The 18,844-nt window shown below is 56.3% G+C and overlaps 1 protein-coding gene and 1 pseudogene across 4 annotated transcripts in view; both read right to left on the bottom strand.

Annotated features, from left to right (window-relative positions):
* Nucleotides 1-3,598: 3,598 nt before the first annotated feature.
* On the bottom strand, nt 3,599-4,562 carry LOC132476943 (uncharacterized; annotated as a pseudogene).
* The window catches only part of ELN (elastin), a 32,467-nt gene continuing 17,221 nt past the window's right edge, over nt 3,599-18,844 (bottom strand). For 3 of the 4 annotated variants that reach the window (XM_060120338.1, XM_060120336.1, XM_060120337.1), the window contains 22 exons: nt 18,551-18,607; nt 17,159-17,251; nt 17,020-17,073; nt 16,239-16,451; nt 15,015-15,068; nt 14,319-14,429; nt 14,067-14,105; nt 13,595-13,666; nt 12,692-12,748; nt 11,639-11,716; nt 11,496-11,555; nt 10,840-10,944; nt 10,120-10,158; nt 8,670-8,741; nt 8,525-8,584; nt 8,162-8,245; nt 7,591-7,629; nt 7,325-7,378; nt 6,900-6,944; nt 6,485-6,514; nt 5,788-5,838; nt 3,599-4,624 (listed from right to left, as the gene is read on the bottom strand). In XM_060120338.1, the coding sequence (XP_059976321.1) occupies nt 4,581-4,624; nt 5,788-5,838; nt 6,485-6,514; nt 6,900-6,944; nt 7,325-7,378; nt 7,591-7,629; nt 8,162-8,245; nt 8,525-8,584; nt 8,670-8,741; nt 10,120-10,158; nt 10,840-10,944; nt 11,496-11,555; nt 11,639-11,716; nt 12,692-12,748; nt 13,595-13,666; nt 14,067-14,105; nt 14,319-14,429; nt 15,015-15,068; nt 16,239-16,451; nt 17,020-17,073; nt 17,159-17,251; nt 18,551-18,607 (1,511 nt within the window). In that variant the 3' untranslated portion in view covers nt 3,599-4,580. The remainder of the gene's footprint in view (nt 4,625-5,787; nt 5,839-6,484; nt 6,515-6,899; nt 6,945-7,324; nt 7,379-7,590; nt 7,630-8,161; nt 8,246-8,524; nt 8,585-8,669; nt 8,742-10,119; nt 10,159-10,839; nt 10,945-11,495; nt 11,556-11,638; nt 11,717-12,691; nt 12,749-13,594; nt 13,667-14,066; nt 14,106-14,318; nt 14,430-15,014; nt 15,069-16,238; nt 16,452-17,019; nt 17,074-17,158; nt 17,252-18,550; nt 18,608-18,844) is intronic. The other variant, XM_060120339.1, reaches the window with a different exon arrangement.

The raw sequence follows: 18,844 nt of genomic DNA, 5'->3' as shown, positions 1-18,844 counted from the left end.
AAATAAATTTCTGCCACCCAGCCTGTGGCAATTTGCTATGACAGCCTGAGAAGACTAATAACAGTAATATTTACAAAGTTTCAGGGATTAGGACCTGGATATCTTTGAAGCTATTATCAGCCTAGCACATTTGCTTGCCATTACCATCTTTCTACCAGAGTGTATAACTAATGAAAGCAGGGAGTTTAAACTATTTTGATCTCAAAACAATGTCCATCCTTAGGGAGTTGCATTCTGGTGGGGAGAGTCAGACAATAAACCAAGACGCAAAGTATACTGTGCTATGTGGTGACATGATGGGTACTGGTGATGGATGCTCTGGAGAAAGAGAAGGCAGGGCCAAGTCATTGGTCTCCCAAGTGGGGGAGGAAGGTATAGTTTGCAATTTTATTTAATTATCATTATTATTTTTGGCCGCACCGCACCGCACGGCTTGCAAGATCCTAATTCCCTGACCAGAGACTGAACCCACGTCCTTTGCAGTGAAAGCTCGGAATCCTAACCACTGGACCGCCAGGGAACCCCCTATAGTTTGCAGTTTTAGAAAGGGGGTCAGGGAGGGACTTTCTAAGAAGGTGACATTTGAATCAAGACCTGAAAGAGGTAAGGATGCCAAGCACGTTGATAACGGAGGGAAGAGCTTTCTGGGCAGGAGAGACAGCAGATGTGGAGGATGCAGAGGGGTGGCCTGCTGCCTGCAGGGAAGGGAAGAGGGCAGTGTAACCACACGGCCTGGCAGGGGGCCGAGTAGCAGGATGCTGGTCAAACAGCTGGTCAGAACAGCTGGGCCAACTCAGGTAGGGGCTCCTCGGCCATTGAAAGGCCTCTGGCTTGGGCCCCGAATGAGACGGGAGCCACAGCAGGAGTTTGAGCAGATGTGTGACCTGAGCTGACTTATGTTTTAAAAGGATTGCTTTGGCTGCTGTGTGGAGAGAAGGCTGAAGGGGAGCCAGGGCAGAATCAGGGAGCCGAGTCTGGAAGCTGTGTCAGTCACCCGGGCAAGAGCTGCTTGGTGGACCAGCGCCTGGGGTTGGGAGGCGTGGTTGAACTCTGGTTATCTTCTGAAGGCAGTGTCCCAGGATTTGCTGGTGAATCTGGTGTGGGCAGTGGGAAGAGAAGAGGGCTCCAAATCTGCTGGCCTGAACCACTGGAGCTGGTGTTTACTGAGACGGGGAAGGTGGGGAAGAGAGCAGGTTTTGGTGGGGGTGGACGGACCCATGCTACACAGAATTATGAGACTTCCAGGTGGAGATGTTAAGAACTGGCCTTGAACATGCAAGTCCAGAGTTCAGGGGAGAGGTCTGCACTGAAGGTGTCAGTTTGGGAACTGCCAACGCATACGTGGTATTTAAAGCCATGAATTATGAGCAATAGAAGCAGGGAGGCGCCAGGGCTGAATCCTGGGGCTGGCCCACTTTCGGAGGCTGGAGAGCTGCAGAGGGATGAGCAAGGGATCGTCCGTTTTGTTTTGTTTTTTGATTTATCTTTTCTATTTTCAGGACTTTCTCCCATAGACCTGCATCATCCAATACTGTGGCTATTTACATTTAAAAATTTAAATTAAAAAACAAAATTAAAAATTCAATTCCTCAGTCTCACTAGTCATATTTTTAGAGCTCAAGAGCCCACGTAGCTAGTGGTTACACACTAGACACAGCAGAGAGAGAACATTTCCGTCATCACAGAAAGTTCTGTGGACGGTGCTGCTGTAGACCAACTCACACTGACATGTAGGAAAGATACACAAATGTCCAGGACAGCATTGGTCATAATAGCAAAGTGATTAAATAAATACAACAGATATAGTTACTGGTATGTTAACTCCATGAGGAAAGGGATTTTTGCCCATTTTGTTTACTACTATATATTCAACTTCTAAAACAGTACCTAGTGCATGGTAGGTAGCTCCATAAGTATTTGTTAAATGAATATACAGCTGATAAGGAATGATCTTTGAAACATAGTTTTGATTAAAATAACACCAAGATGCTGAGTAATGCAACTAATATGTGTATATGTTTGTGTATGATGAATAGATGTCTCTGGAAGGGAGGGTGACCAACTATCCCAATTTGCCTGGGGCTGAGGGGTTTCCCAGGATGAGCAAGGGATCTTTTTGCTGAACAAGTGAACGAATGAATGAATCTGGTTTGCCACCACTCTTGGGCAGGCTGTCGCTCCTCACTGACTGTCCCGGCAGCCCCCCACCCCGTGGTCTCCTTTGACCTGCCCCCTACCCGCTTCTGACCCATCCTTCGCCTTTCCTCAGCCCTGCTCCCTCCCACCAGGCGCCCGGAACCTTCACAAGGCTGCCCTTCCTGCTTGAAAGGCCTGACCCTCGCTACTCTCTGCTCTATTCTCTGCCTGGTAGATTGCTTCCTGTGCTCTGCCGTCCTCTGGGAAGCTGTCCCTGAGCATCGCCCCACCCCCTTGCTCTTTCCACAGGGTCCTTGTGCGCAGGTGCACGGATACCCATACTGCCTGTCTGCTGCCGTCTGCACGGCAGACTCCAGCCGTACTCCCAACAAACAGCTCCCTCGCCATCCTTCTGGCCTCCACGAGTGCCCACTGGCCATGGGGTTCACTCTCAGGAGGACGGATGCACACATGAGGCCACGTGGGCCCTGGAAGTGGACTTGGTGGTCTGGGGAGGAAATTCCAGAATCTGGTACCCAAGAGTGTGCTCTAGAAGGGAGTTGTGGGCTCCAGGGGGGCACATCCCCATGCTCTGTGGATTTGTAGCCCTGAGGGGAGGGGGACGACCCTGGGGAATTGGTGCATCCAAGGGTAGTACTGAGTCTCCTGTGGCCACTTGCAGAGTGTCATTTGCTTTGTTTTGTAAAGAAGTAAAGTGGTGCCCTAGTGGCCATGTGTGACGGTGAGTCTTCCTTAAAGGTGATGTTTAGGAGGGAAACATCCATCTGTTTTTCTCAGGTCAGGCCATTTCTTTTCTCTCTGCAAGGCTGTTCACCAAGGCCAAGGGTTTGGTCTGGACAGAAGGGTCATTTTTGTTCCCTCCATCTGTCCAGCTGTACTCTCAGTATCTAGAGGCCAAGGGTTTGGGCCTAAGGGGTGAGGGCTGGGGAAGGAGTGTCTGGGTGGGTGAACCCACATCCTCAGAGGAATGAGACCCACTGTGGGTGGACATGTGTAGGGCTGGCCGCTCTGCTTCCCCTACAAAGGGATTATCATTATTAAAGGACAGGCTGAACTAGGAGAAGGATTAATTCACCAGAAGCCAATGGCAGGCGATTGGCAGCCCCCTAAATACATTTTGAACAGCTTCCCCAAGGCCAAGCCCTGTTCCCTACCCGGACCAGGAGCTGAAGGCAGATGAGGGATTACAAAGGAGGCCAAGACATAGTTTCCTTTAAAAGGTTTTCATTTATTAGTCTTTTCTGAAGCAGTTAATTCTCTTTTCTTATTTAAAAAAAAATGTGTGTTTCACTCAGATTTATACCAAAGTGATTAAAATGAATCTTCTACTGGGGGTGTAGCTCCCCAGATCAGGAAAAAAAAAAAGTTTTTTTTTTTCCCCCATAAACCACAAAAATAAAACCAAAGGAGAACAGCAACAATCAAAAATAATCCCCAAACATCCAGGACAAAAAATAAAATATTTATTGATCTATCACAGCGAGACACAAAGAGATGGGCGGGGCAGGGGGGGGAAATGCTTTGAAGTACAGTGGCTCCAGGGCGGGGACCGGGGATACAGTACTGCGTGGGGGGAGACCCAGTTTGCGGGGGAGATTCCTGCTGCCCCAGTCGGGACAGCTCCTCACAACCTGGGCTCGGGGCCCCTACGTAGGGGTGTGTGTGGTGGGGCAGAGGCAGGGCACAGGCTGCCATGACAGGTTAATCGAGTTGATGGTAGGGGCGCCCAGCCAGCTAGCGGTGCCGGGCAGCCAAATGGGGACCAGGACGGATGGACGGATGGGCATATGGGCGGATGAATTCCACAAGAGCAAGAGGGCTATTCCCAATGGGGGGAATCTTCCGACCCGAAGGTGCCCCAGACATGGGGAATAGTGATTGGTAGGGGAGAGGGGGCCAAGGGGGCCAAGAGATGTGTGACCGAATCCAGCTTGAGGGTTTTGATGCTTGGGTACCAACTGGACTGCAGCCAGAGGTGGGTCCTGGTGGGCAGGGGGAGGTGAGACTGCCCAGGAAGTGTCTGCACCATCTTCAGAGGAGCCCCAGGGAAGGGGTTCCCTGAGGGGCTGCCCTTGCCTCCTCCCTCCCCGCAGGGAGAATGAGAGCACCAGTACGTAGCACCAAGTTCCCCTGGAGATGGAGTGTGTGGAGGGAGAGCTCCTGGGTGGGAAGGGGGTGGGGGCAGGGGCCAAGCCCACCCACCCCTTGCCTCTGAAGGAGGGGGCTTCCAGGAGCCCACCTGGCCACCACTCTCTTGTTTCCTTGCCCTGTGGATTTCCAAGGCCACCCTGCCTGCCCTGTTCCCTCCTGGGGTGGGAACTTAGGAGGGGGCATGGGATGGGGGGGGTCACAAAGGGTTTACATTCTCCACCAAGCAGTAGCACCAACGTTGATGAGGTCGTGAGTCAGGGGTCCTGGGAAGCTCACTTTCTCTTCCGGCCACAGGATTTCCCCAGGCAGGCCCCACCTGGGTGCGGGGCGGCACACGCAAGCGTCAGTCTTGGTTGCTTCTCAAGCCCTTGCCCACCCCCCACCCCCCAACTCCAAGCTGCTCTTAACACGCACATCATCACAGCGGGGGAACAGAGGCTCCAAGAAGCCACGGGAAGCCTGGACACGACCCCAGACCACTCTCTGAGCTCTTCGGCTGTACAAACTCCCACTGGGCAGGTGGGTGGTCGCAGGACCCCTGCCCTCTCGGGCGGAGGGTCTGATTGGTTAACCTTATTTCAAATCATCAAGGCTCCGAAGTCTGGTAGTAGGGCCTAGGGTAGCGCCTACCCCTGGGGGAGCTAGATGTGGCTCCTTACTGCCACCTGGTGGCAGCGAGCGCCATCTTTTTTTCTCTCTCTCTCTCTGTGAAGCTTACCCAGGGTGTTTGTTGGGAAAGAAAGCCAACAAAAAGAAAGCTTGTGTGACAGGGCCATAGGCACCAGCTGGTGCCTGACTGAGAGCTGGGCGTCCTGGACGAGGTCAGGCTGCTCTTGCCTCTGCCTCTCCCTGCCCTGGCCTGGGCTGTCTCATCTGCTCAGTGGGAAGCAGGTGGCGGGGGTGGGTGGGGGGGGGGTGGGGGGAAGGGGATCCGCAGCCTGAGCTGGGCACAGGAGCAGAGCTGGGGCTTCTCTGGGTCTCTTTTGGGCATCTTTGGGAGATGCCTGGGGGGTGGTGATCAGACCCCACCCCACACACTGCCAGAGACACATCTGCATCTCGGAGCAAGGGTGTGGCTCTGGGCCGCCTCTGCTCACCCTGCCGGGTCCACCCCTCCGATCCCCTGACTCCGGGGCTCCCTTTGTTGTCGCCTCCATCCTCTCTCTCCTTCTCTGCCCCTCCCATCCCCTCGCTCCTCCCGCAGGGACGGGTGTGGGTACCAGGGGGGGAGGGGCGGCCAGGCCTGGCCTGGATGAGCCTGGAGGGTCCTGGGCCCACTCTCAGCTCTGCGTGTCTGTGTCGCAGGTAGAAGAAGGGGTGGGTGAGGTGTCCAGCTCTGCCCCAGCCTCCCCACTCCCTGCCAGGCCTCGTCTGACGTGCTGCCCTCTCTCCCAGGCTGATGGGCCCCATCACTCCACCTCTGCCCGACACCCACCCCCTCACCCCCCGCCCACTTCCAGGGGCTGAGTCTCTACTCACCTGGGTATCCCAGGGCTCCCAGGGCCCCTCCGTAGAGCTTGGGAGGTTTGCCTGCGGAGGGAACGCGGGGATTGGGGAGGAGGCCAGGCCTTCCCTCCTCTCCCAGACACCGCCTCCCCCCGCCCTTCCACGCGCCTCCATCTTGTAGCAGTGGGTTCCAAAGGCCTCTCTGACTCCGGCCCGACCCTCCTGTCCAACCTCGCTCCTTGCAGATGGCCTGCTGCCTGTGGAGGACTGAGCAGCTCTGCGGCGCCTTCTCGCACCACAGTCAGACCCTGGCCACGCTTCCCAGGGGCAGCCTTACCCCCACTGACAGGCTCCAGGCTCAGCCTCCCTGACCACCTGCTTGAACAGGCCTTGTTCTTCCCCTACAGTTTATTTCCTTTTCTATGGGACCTTGTCAACCTCTCTGGTTAGACCCTAAGACCCGGGCTGACCCAGGTCCCTGTCTCACTCCTGGTGCCCAGTCGAGTGCCTGGCTGGGAGCCCCAGGAATCGGGGTCCCCCTATCCCCACATCCCAGGGCTGACTTCAGCTTCTGTGATTCCCCGTGGGGCTCCCTCGGGTCCCCACGCCAGAGGACCAGCCCAGGGCCATGGCTGCACTAGCCGCTCCCTCAGCAGGATCGACCCCCGCCCTGCGAAGGAGCTTAGGGCCCTGCTTGCAATGGGGCCCCTTGTTCTTATGATAGACTCACCACCAACTCCCAGGCCCCCGGCTCCGCCACCTACAAGGCAAGGAGAGGGGTTGTGAGTGTGCCCACCTCTGGGGTGCCCACCAAGCCCTCCCGGGCAGCCTGGGCTTCGTCTGAGAGGGGCCAAGTTCTGGGCTTGGCTGTTGGAAGCCCTTGGCTCTGCCTCTACCAGTGACTGTGTGACCTTGAACGTGTCCCTGGCACTCTCTGAACCTCAGTTTGCCTCATATGAACGTGGCGTGTTGGAAGAGCTGATGCTCCCTGGCCTGGCACGGGAGGGAGAGGAGAAGGGGAAACCCAACTCTGTGCAATCTGAGGGCCTGGGGTACCCTTTGGGTCCTGGCTCGGCCCTTCTGAGCAGGAGATGAACCAGGGAAGGAGGAAGGATGGGGCCCAGGGCAGGGGAGCCTGGTCATACCTGGGAAAATAGGAGACAGTCCGAAGCCAGGCCTTGCTGCGACACCTGCAGGAAGGGTTTGGGGTTGGTGGGGGGCAGGGCCCACCCCAGCCTTGCCACCTATTGCCTCTCTGACTAGGACCACCTCCTCCCACTGCCCCCTCCCCACTGCCAAAGCAGCTTTCTTAACACAGCTGGTCCCCTCCTGGCATCCTGGGATGCAGCTCCATAGCCTCAGATCATCCGCCTGGTGTCTGAGGCACATGTGTCCACCTGACCCTGAGGCCTGCCCCTCTGCCCAGGATGCCTCCTTTTCTGGACTGTCCCCTCCACCCTCTCTCTGTGTCCCTGCGCCAGATGCAGCTTCAGAGTCCCAGCTGCTAGGCAGCCAGGCCTCCTCCAGGGCTGGGCAGAGCTGAGGATTTCACAGCAGAGGTGGTCCCTACCTCCAATTGGGAATGGCCTGGCGGCGCCTAGGAAACCTCCAAGGCCAGCGGCACCTGAGAAGAGGGCAGATGGGGGTGAGGACGAGCCACAGTTTAAGGGACCCTGAGCATCCCCTCTGGGGTCTGGGATCAGGGATCTCCTGGATGGGCCTTCAGGGGTATTGTGAGCAGGACTGAGGCCTGCACCGGGGCGGGGACAGGGCAGTGGGGGTGGGGTATAAGCAGCCTGCAGGCCTGGGCAGAGGGAGGCATCGGGAGCAACTCACCATATTTGGCTGCTTTAGCAGCTGCAGCTGGGGACACACCTGGGGAGATGGGGCGCATGAGGGCTCAGGAATATTTCCTCCCTCCCCAAGTCATGTCCTCCTCCTGACCTGCTCACCGATCTGCCATCAGCCTACTGACTCATCCTTCCACCATCCCTCCACCCCACCTTCATCTGTCCATCTTTCCAGAAGTCTTTATTAAGCTCCTACTGTGTGGCCAGTCTTGTGGAGTACACGGGGTAAGAGACTTCAGGCCAGGTCAGGTAGGGAGACACAATGATGACCCAAGAGAGACAGAAATGTTAACATAAGGTCCACCATGATGGCAGAGACTTTGGGAAAGTAATTTCCCTCCAAGCTTTGCTTTTCTTCTCTGGAAAGTGGGCATAACCATCACTATCCTAGTGAACTCCCACTTGAGGTAGTTGGGTGAATTGAAAGAGAGGGAGAGGACTGGGACACCCAACTGCAAGGGGCAGCCTTCACCAAGCCTGCTCAGGCTCCTGCAAATGCTGCAGGAGCCCAGAGAAGGGGACGGCCATGCACTCACTGATTCCAGAGTACCCCTTACCTCCAAGGCCCCCAGCCCCTGGGACAACTCCAAGCCCTCCAACTCCAAGTCCTCCGACTCCGAGCCCACCGACTCCCCCCAGCCCTGAGGAGAGAGCTGTACATTAATCCCCGCAAGTGAGAGCAGCTGGTCTGTCCGCGGTGGGGTGCGGAGATCATCCCAGGACCCAGGTGGAGCCTGAGCCCCCAGGACCTTGGAGGGCTAGTGGGGCCAGTAGGTGGGCCGGGCCCTGGGAGACGATGCCCCTGAGGGCCTCAGGGACAGGTCAGGGAATATGCGCTCCACAGTGCGTGGTCAGAACCCCTCCCCTCCCGTCAAATCCTAGAAACCTGGCGGCAGCCCCCGCCTCAAGCCTGTGCTCACCAAATTGGGCGGCTTTGGCAGCAGCTTTGGCGGCAGCAGCCACAGCATCAGGTCCGACTCCTGGGGACATAGAGGGGGCTCAGGGAGGGACTCTCCATGGGTCAGTCTCCCTCAATTACCAGCCTGTCCTGGGGTTTCAACTCACCTGCCACACCACCTGGGACACCGGCTCCGCCAAGATCTCCAACCTCTCCAAGGGCCCCAACCCCTCCTGCTCCTGTGGAGAGAGGACAAAAAGTCAATCCTCCCCTTTCTGAAGGACGGGGTCTCCCGGCCCCAGGGCTACTAGGCAAGTAGACAGGTGGCTGAGGCCATGTGACCTAGTGGAAGGAGTATTGGACAGAAGTCCATAACCAGACACCTGGGTCTGAGGTCCGGTTCTGCCCTGACCCGTTGGGCAAGGGCACACTCCTTGAGCCTCAGCCTGCCTGTCTCCTCTCCTTCCTCCCGGGCTGGTGCTGGGACCTGAAGGTGGTCACAGTGGTGGCTGTGGCCACAGGCTGCCAAGGGTGGAGGACTAGTCTCAGGTTCTGACAGCCCTGGGTTTGAACCTGGTTTCTCCACTCATCATAGCTATCACCTCTCTGAGCCGCAGAGTTGCATCTCTATAAAAGAGATGATGATCCTTACTCCTGCTCACCTATAGGTATTTGAAGAGTGAAAGGACCTCTGAGTGTGAACCACTGTCCAGTACAGAGCTGCCAGGAGCAGCAGCAGCAGGAGTTATAGCTAGCGCTTCAGGGGGACACTCATGGTCCGTGTGTCACACTTATCAGACTGCTCCGAGCAGCAGGAAATGTAGGTACTATTAGCCCCATTTTGCAGATGAGAAAACTGAGGCACAGCAGTGGTTAAGCAATGTGTTCAAGGTTTCATGGGCAGGAAATGACTTCAGAGCCAGAGCCCTTAACTGCTCTGTTTCCCTGGCAATGGCTGCCGAACTCAGGCCAGCAGAGCCGGTGGGTCATCAGGCCCGCCGTGGGTGGGGGCTGAGGAAGCTGGGATTTTCCGAGGTGGAAACTGGCCCCACGTGGACCGGCCAGGCCTGGTTGGCAGTTCCCTGGCGGAGGCCCCAGCCCAGATCCCAGGAGGCCTGGAATGCAGGGGGACATAGACAGTGTGGATCTGGCCAGGCGGGGCTGCCCGAGTGCCAAGTGTGGGGGGAGGGCAGGTCTGCCACGTCCTTGTGGCTCGTGGCGGGCACAGTCATGCTGATGGGGAGGCGGGGGCCCAGATGAGGAGTCCTGGCTTTGCTGGGACAGCAGCCCTGGCCCCTCCCTGGCCTTGGGCCCCATGAAACTGTCAGGGCCTGAGGGGTCTTAGGGACCATGGTCCTCACCAAAGTGAAACTGCCCCCAGGGGGGCTGGAAATGTGAAGGGCGGTTTTGGTTGTCCTGGGGCTGGAGGCATGCTAGGCATTTAGTGGGCAGGAACCAGAGTCTGCTGAACCATCATTAATGCTTCCTAGAAACTGCCTTTTTCCATCCTGACCATCCCAGCCCTGCGCTGTAGGCTCCAGGCATTGGGCCCTGGCCCAGGGAGAGGGGAGCTGGGTGACCAGGTGCTATCAGGGATAGTGTGTGGGGTGCACTCACCATACTTGGCAGCTTTAGCTGCGGCCAGGGCTCCAGGTACTGCGGAAAAGGGCAAAAGGAAAAGTGGGGTGGTCAGCAGCTGAGCTCTGTGCCTGGGGATTCTGCTTCCTCCAGGGAGCCCTCCTTGACTTCCTCAGCCTTCTTTGCTTCTCTCAAAGCCCTGAAGCTGTGGCTCTGCAGCCAGGAGCTCACCCAGCCAAGTACAGAGCTTCAGTGTCTAACTGTGCCTCTACCAGTCTGATCTGGGGGCGCTTGAGGGCTCAACTGTGCCTCCTCCTTCCATCTGTCCCCTCCCGTCTCCTCTAGGCCCAGCATGGTCTGCCTGAGGCTGGACATAGAGCAGGCTCAGTAACTAGTAGATGAAGAGCTAGAGTTCCTAGTGGCCCCCTTGCCACAGCACACTGCTGAAGGGGAGCCGGGCTAGCCCACCCACACCACTGACCCCAGGGACCTCCAGCCTCCTTCCTTGGATGGTGGGCTTCTTCTCAGTTTGGAGCCCTGGCACCCTTCCACTGAGGAGACAGAAACTCTGAAATCTGGCAGAAGAGGACCCTTCGCCTGGCCTGCCCGCATCTGTTACCCCAGTTGTCTCTAACTGCTCAGGAGAACCTAATGGGGAATTTATTGCACACCTCTGAGTGGAGGGGACGTGCTGGGAGGAGAGGTCTCCCTCCTCTGAGGTCAGGGGCGTTTCTGTTCAGCACCTAGAAGGCCCCTCACCTGCACCTGCCCCAAATCCAGGAACACCAACACCAACTCCAAGTCCAGGAACTCCAACACCGGCTCCAAATCCGGGAACACCAGCAGGAAGCCCAGCAGCAGCCCCTGGGGGAGATGGGGAGTGGGGTGGCGGCAGCAGGCAGGGAACAGGCCCTTTTGGGGGTGTCCAGCTCAGGGAGCTGAGTCAGGCCCCAAGGAAGGGGCCCAGACCCCCTTAATTTGCCCTCTGAGCTGCCACCAGAATGGTCTTCCTAAAACTCTCATTGACCACCAAGTCCAGCCCTTCCCCAGGCTGGCATTCAGGGAGACACACTCTGGACACCACTGGCCTCTTCAGCCTAACCTCCTGTTCCTCCCTTTTGGATGAACTCATTTGATTCTCCTAACAAGCCTCTGTGACAGGTGCCATCGGTACCCACACGGGAGGACAGGAAACTCAGAGGTCACTCAGCTAGTGTGTGGCTCAGGACTCGAACCCGGGTCTCCCTCAGGCCAAATCTGCACTTCCAATCCCTCTGTCTGCCGCCTTGGGGGCCTCACGAGGCTGCAGGGTGGGCCTGAGATATGGCATGTCCTGGGGTCCAGTTTAGGCTTGGGTCACGCTGGGCCAGGCCTGAGCTTGTGGGGTGAGGAGAGAAGGCAGGCAGGGCACTCACGGAACTGGGCTTTGGCGGCCGCCTTAGCAGCGGCTTTGGCTGCAGCTGGGGCCCCTGCTCCTGGGAGGAGAGAGAGGGCGTTCAAGGACGGCACCCATGGAGCATTCAGAGGCCCCTCAGGCCCACTTGCTCACACTGCTTACCTATGATACCACCGGGGCCAATGCCAACACCGGGACCCACGCCGACTCCAGGACCCAGACCGACACCCGGGCCTAACCCTGCAAGACAGAGAAGAGCTCATCCTTAACCAAGTCCTGATCAAGGAGGGCAGAAGCTAATGGAAAGAGCAGCGGGCTGGAGATCAGGAGCCCTGGGTCCTTAGCCGGGCACAGACTTGCTGTGTGACCTTGGACAAGTTACTTTCCCTTGATGGGCCTCAGCTTCTTCATCCCTGATATGAGGTCTGGGCAGGATCAGGAGTTCTTAAACTTTGGAATTACAAGGGCCCCTTTGAGACTCCTGAGGGTGATGGAGGCAGACTTATGTAGTAAAGGGAGCTCTGCAAGACAGGCAGGACTGGCTTCCAAGCTCAGCTCGGCCACCATTTAGCTGTGTGACTATGGGCAAGTTTCTTAGGCTCTTGGAGCCTCAGTTTCCACATCTGTGAAACGGGCATAAGAGTACCAATTTCATAAGGCTGGTGTAATGATTACCTCAGCAAATCATAGTTTTACAAAAAAGAGTTGTTTGTCATATATGAGTTTGGGGGTCAGCAGACCTGAAGTTAAGATTTCTCTGGCTCTAAAGTGAGCTGTTTCGCTATGCCATATTCAGGAAAGTATGGGAACCTGGGGTTGCCAGGGTGGCCCTCAGATGAAGCAGGACATGGAGAATCTTGTCAGGGAGCAAGAACATGGCTGTCCCTTGGGGTAGGTGGGAGCCCAGAAGAACCCAGCATTTGTTCCAGAAGCAGGGCAAGGCCCCAGCTGGACTGGAAGGCAGCAGTGGCTTTGGGAAGGGTAGGAGGTGTGTCCTGGAGGGCTCGCCAGAACCTGTTCTCACTTTGCCTTCCTAATCAGAAACTTCATCCACACCCCTCAAAGTGGCCAGTTGGGCCAAAAGCTGTGAGGAAGGCCCACGCCCAGAACATGACAGCCTAAGGAGGGGCGTCTGCCAGACCCCAAGGCAGGGACACAAGAGAGCAGTGCTCTAGGCTGAGGATCGAAGACAGGACTGGCAGGGGGCTCACTTACCAAACTGGGCTGCTTTGGCGGCGGCTTTGGCAGCTGCAGCTGCCTGGATCCCTGCCCCTGGAGATGTGAAGAGTGAGGAGTGGTTCCCAGCACCCCTTCCCCCTCTTACCCACCCTCCACGGTGGAAAGGCTTCTCAGAGACCACCTCTAGGGAACTGTCCCCTCACCCAGGAAACCCAGCGTGAGGGAGGCCCACTCTCAGATGGCCCACCAGCCGTCCTGGGCACGTCCCTTCCCTGAGAAGCAGCTCTGAGACTGTGGCCTTCTAGCTCTGCCCATGGTGGAGGGCAGCCCGAAGCTGTCTCTCCTAAACCTCAGTCTAAAAGATTTCTGGGGCTTTCTGCTGAAGGTGATGTTGATTTTTAAAAATCCTAATCACGCCTGTATCCAAAACTATTAGAGGAAGCGCCACATTTCTTGGAGGGAAGCTCAAAAGGGGAATTTCCTCCCAGAAAGAAGAAATGCAGAAGAGAAATCTGATGGGAAAAAAACAATCAAGGAAGGCTGTAAATTAATCTCATTGTAATTCTTAATCTCCTCCCCTTGGAGAAAGAGTGCCTGGAAAACAAAGGCTGACACAGGCCCTCCCACCTGATCAGAAACCAGAAAGGCCCCGTGACGGGTGAATGAGGGCCCCCAACCCTGGTAGAGCAGAGTTCCACTGCCTACTGGGCTGACATTCTGAGCGTCCCTGGGGCAGGTAGGGGACTTGCCGGGTTCACTCAGCAATCTGGAAGCCCATGCGGGCTCTTCCCTCCAAACTAAGGGAAATTGCTTTGTCTCTACCCTTGTCTCTGGGCTCAGTCTTGTCATCTGTAAAATGGTACACTTGACATAGGCCACCTCCAGGGCCCCTTCTATGAGATAAGCCAAACCCATGTCTGGGTTGGGGACACAGCTCACCTGGTACCACTTCAGCGCCTGGCACACCGACACCTGGCACCAGCCCTCCCAGGGCTCCTGCTCCTGCAGCACCTAGAGGGGTGAAGAGCATCCAGCTCTGCCCTTGAAGTGCCCCTTCTTGGGGGAGCAGAGGGTGGAGGTAGGGCTTGCATAATGGCATAATGGTTGTGTATGGACTGGCACCTTTAACTCGCTGGTCTGGGGGTGATAAGGCAGGCACCAATGATCCTAATGGTGCGCAATTGAAAAGCGCAGAAAACTTCATTGTGGCTTTGGAAGATGGGCCCAGGGGCTTCCGACCTTGACCCAGGATATTTCAGCCCTGGAGGCCCTAGTGTGAGGTTGCTCTGCCCTCGTGTTGGAGAATTGCTCTGAGCTTTGAGCCTGGGCCCTGCAGGAGAGCAGGGCTGCGGTGGGGAGGAGGGGAGGGCGTGGCCCTGGGCGTGAGGACAGGCAGGGCTGGGGCACTTACCGATCTTGGCTGCCTTGGCGGCGGCTGCCTGGGCTGCAGCTATGAGGAGCCGAGAAAGAAAGACTCAGAAACCTTGCTGGCTCTCAGCCAGGCTGTGCTGACAGCGCTCCTGCCCTAAAGGCACTGGAGACCCTCCCTGCGCTGTCCCCCAACTCCTCCCTGAGCTCGGCGAAGCCCAGTCTACCCTCTCCCACCCCCATCCCCCAAGCCCCCGCCCCTTCCCTGTTTCCCCTGCATGGAACTAAGGCTCACGGGAAATGCCAGCCCCAGGAACACCTCCGACTCCGACACCGTAACCAGGAAAGCCCCCAGCACCAACGCCGAAAGTGGGAATACCTCCAACTCCCACTCCGCCTCTGGCCCCTGCAGAGAGAAGAGAAGCAAGTGGAAAAACGATCTCAGTGAGAGAGACTGGGAAGAGCTCTGGGGGATGCTGGACTGGAGAAGAGGATGCGAGCTTCCCCCAAGTCTGGTCCATGAAGGACAGGAAACCATGGGATACCTGGGTCCCCCACCAACTTCCTCCCTACTGACACCCCCCAGTGTGTCTCCAGCCCCTCTCTTCTCTGAGCGCTTGGTGAAGGGCCTCTTTGTTGAAGATGGAAAGACTGCGTACAGGTCCCCTATCCCCAGCCAGGCTTGGGCTCCTCTGAGAGGGTCCTGGCCAGAGCAGGGAGGGTCAGGGACACTGTCTCCACTGGGAATGCTGTACTGGGACTCTCCTATCACCCAGTCCCTTGGCCTCATGGTGGGAGACAACTGGGGGAGACATAGTCCTGGGGCCCAACAGGGCTAAGTCCCAGCTCTGCCAGTGACTTGCTGTGTGACCCTGGGCAAGTCACTCCCCTTCTCTGGGCTGTACAACGGGGACTAGAAGATGACGGTCCTTTAGTTCTGGCAAGTAAAGGCCATAATAGGGTGGGGCGGAGCTATCAGCACAGGACTCACCGTATTTGGCTGCTTTGGCTGCTGCTTTAGCAGCTGCAGCTGGTGACACAGCCCCTGGAGAGACCAAGGGAAACACAAATGCTCAGGAGAGAATGGAGAAGAGATGCGCTATATATATCCCTCTGTCCACCCATCTGTCTTTCAGTCCATCTTCTTTCTATCTGTTGAGCCAACACAGAGTTGTCTATCCATTTACCCATACATATCTCCATCAACCCATCTGTCCATCTGTCTATCCAGCCAGCCATTCATCCATCTGCTGACCTTCCCGTATGGCTGTCCATTTGTCTATCTTTGGACCTCAGTCTACCCACTCAACCACTTATCTCTCTGTCCACCCACACACGAATTTATCCATCCATCTGTCTATCTATCCATTCATCTAAATACCAACCATTTTGATTTTCTTTTTTTTGCAGCGCCCCACGGCACGTGGGATCTTTGTTCCCCGACCAGGGATCAAACCCTCACCCCCCACATTGGGAGCACAGAGTCTTAACTACTGGACCGCCAGGGAAGTTCCCCATCCATTTTGTGTTTGCCTTCTACCCACCCATTCATCTGCTCATCTACCCACGTGCTTATCCATCCATCCATCCATCCATCCATCCATCCATCCATCCATCCATCCATCCATCCTTCTAACCACTTATCTTGTCCCCCACCTGCCTGTTCATCTCTCTTTCCATTTACCCATTTGTCTCACCATCCACCATTTTACCTATATCTATCAATCCATCCATGTAAGCACCCATCCTTGTATCTGTCCCTTCATCCACCCACCACCCACTCTCTCATCCATCAATTTGCCTACTCATCCACATGGCCATTCACCTACCTCCCTAGCTGTCCCTCTGCCCATCCACCCCCCCATCCATCTATCCACCCATCTACCTACCCACCCATCTATGCACCATTTACTGAGCACATATTCAGCTAGGGGCTGGGAACACAAAGATGAAAAAGACATGGTTCCTGCCCCCAGGAGCACACTGACAGCCAAAAGGGGAATTCAAGATGATGCTGGCCATAGTTAATTAGGAGGTGGTTATATCCCAAGGGAGAGAAGATGACCAAGGGTGTGGAGAGAAGAGGATAGAGGGGGGAGGTGTCAGGGAGAATACAAAAGTCTTGGCAATAACTTCAACATCTCTCTCTTACACACACACACACACACACAGCCAAGCTCACCTGGTCCACCCATGATGCCCGGACCCCCAATACCTGGGACTCCAACACCTGGGACCCCAACACCTGGGACTCCAACACCAGGGACTCCAACACCTGGGACCCCAACACCAGGGACTCCAACACCTGGGACTCCAACACCAGGGACTCCAACACCTGGGACCCCAACACCTGGGACTCCAACTCCTGGGATGCCGACTGCTCCTGGGCCAAAGCCTGGCCCACCAGGCACTAAGCCTCCAGGAGCTCCTGTGGAAGGAAAGGATTGTTCCCCTGGCCTGGACCCTGTGGGAACCTCAGAGGACCTCCAGGGGCATGACTCTGGGGAACTATGGGAGTGTCAGGTCCTGAGTGCAGGATCCCAGGTGAGCAGGCATTGCATCTGCATGGATACAAGTCATCCGAGAGAAGGGGAGGGAAGTGAGGGAACCCCGACAGAGCTCTAAGGGTTTGGATCTATGTTTGGGAAGAGCACGATCTAGCTCTAAAGCAGAGTCAGAACGCTCCACTGGACACCCAGGCAGTTGGTGCAGCAGCTCTGGGTGGCCCTGGGGGTAAAGTGGGAGGAGACAGATGCTCCACAGTGTCCCTGCCCCCTGCTGAGTCAGTCAGTGGAGAGCACTGGAGAGAGTCTCCCAGGCAGAGTGGCCAGAATGGGCACAAGCAAGGAGACATGACAGGGATGCTTGGCGAGGGACGGTGCCCCAGATGGACAAAGGCAAAGTCCATCCAGCCTTATAGGACTAGGGTCTCCAAGGCCCATGGAGAGGCCAGGGCTGGCCAGAGCCCTGGTCCTGCCCCCTGTGGGGACACTCACCATATTTGGCTGCCTTAGCGGCAGCAGCAGCAGCAGCAGCAGCATCTGGAGCCCCTGGAGAGAGAGTCACAGAAGGTGAGGCCCTTCCCCTACAGCATTCTCAAGGACACCTTCCACCCCCGGCTGGAATGGACACGACCTGCAATGCCTCCGATGCCAGGAATCACGCCGGGCCCGCCAGGAATGCCACCACCTCCAACACCAATGCCAGGGAGAACTCCCGCTCCAGCACCTGTTAGGTGGGGGATAGTGCAAATGTGGCTCCCAGGGGCCCCTCCTGAAGCCAGGCAGGAGGCTACTTGGATGCTGGTGTTTTTCACAGTGCAATCTCCTCTGGGAATGAGACCCAGGCATCTCCAGCTGGGCCGGCTTGGGAAGGCCCCCACCCCACTGTTCCTTGACTCACCCCCAAAGTGTCCATTTCAACACCCTCATTAAGGGACTTGTATGTTTTCAGACAAATCCCATTCTAATCACTGCCACATACTGAGAAACCACAAGCGGCCGCTCCCCGGGCCAGAGGGGCCCCTGCAAGAATGTTCAAGACTTCCTCTCCCTGTGTTCCGAAGACGCGGCCAAGTTTGTAATCCAAGCGCCTGGCTGCCTGGCTCTGGCAGCCCCTTGCTGTCCCACTCTCCTGCTCCCACATTCCAGCCATCCCCTCCAGCCTTGGGGGCTTGGAGGGAGGGCTTGTGGGGCCTCCGTGGGGCAGGCCTCCAGCTCAGTGCTACAGGCTACAGGAAGGGCTCCCCTGGGACTGGGGTAGAGGTGAAGACTTCACCACCCATGATCTGACTCTGAACTGGGGAATCACCCAGGACAGTGGGACAGATGCCCACTTTGCTCCCCATTTGTCTGGGCATAGAGAAGGCCATGCCACATCTACTAGCCAAGGGATCATGCGCTCGAGGAGCTAGTTAAAAGTTTTATAGTACATATTAAATTGATACTAAACTATTAAATTGTTTAAATGCTCATATAGGTACCACCTAAAATTATCATTCTAACCACCCTTTTATCCATTCCCTCCTTTTTTAACCACATGGCAAACTCCACCTATATTTTAAGGCCTGAATCAAATATTTTCTCTGAGAACGCTTCCTGATTATCCCCAGGTAGAAACAACGTCTCCCTCTTGACTCCCACAGCAGTGCCAACATTCTCCAGCAGAGCTCTTATCTGTCCCCGGTCTCTGAAACGGATGGATGGATGGAGGGAGGGATGGATGAATGGATGGATGGATGGATGGATGGATGGATGGAGGGATGGGTGGATGGATGGAGAGATGGATGGAGGGATGGAGGAATGGAGGATTGGAGGGTGGAGTGAATGGATGGATGGAAAAAAGAATGAATGGATGGATGGATGGAAGAAGAGAGGAACAGGTGGCGTTGCAAAAGTTGGATAAATGGGGGTGGAGTGGGGAGGGGCCACCTTAGTTAGTTATCTCTGAGGAAGGCTCTCAGTGGTAATAGGGATGGAGAGGCTGGGGGGCTGGCAGCTAGCAGGCAGGGACTCCAGGCGTACTCACCAAGCTTTGCTGCTGCTTTGGCTGCTGCTGCTGCTGCTGCAGCCTGTGTGCCAACCCCTGGGGGAGAGGAAGGAGAGAGACTCTGGAAAGTGTGCCCCTGCATCTCCAGAGCCCACCTACTCCAGCCCCAAGAAAACCAACTGGTTCGGGACTTCCCTGGTGGTACAGTGGTTAAGAATCCGCCTGCCAATGCAGGAGACACGGGTTCAAGCCCTGGTCCGGGAGGTTCCCACATGCCGCAGAGCAGCTAAGCCTGTGTACCACAACTGCTGAGCCTACGTGCCACAACTACTG

The sequence above is a fragment of the Mesoplodon densirostris genome, chromosome 16 (assembly GCF_025265405.1).
Source record: "Mesoplodon densirostris isolate mMesDen1 chromosome 16, mMesDen1 primary haplotype, whole genome shotgun sequence".
NCBI classification, from domain to species: domain Eukaryota; kingdom Metazoa; phylum Chordata; class Mammalia; order Artiodactyla; family Ziphiidae; genus Mesoplodon; species Mesoplodon densirostris.
This window is presented reverse-complemented; position numbering and strand designations above follow the sequence as displayed.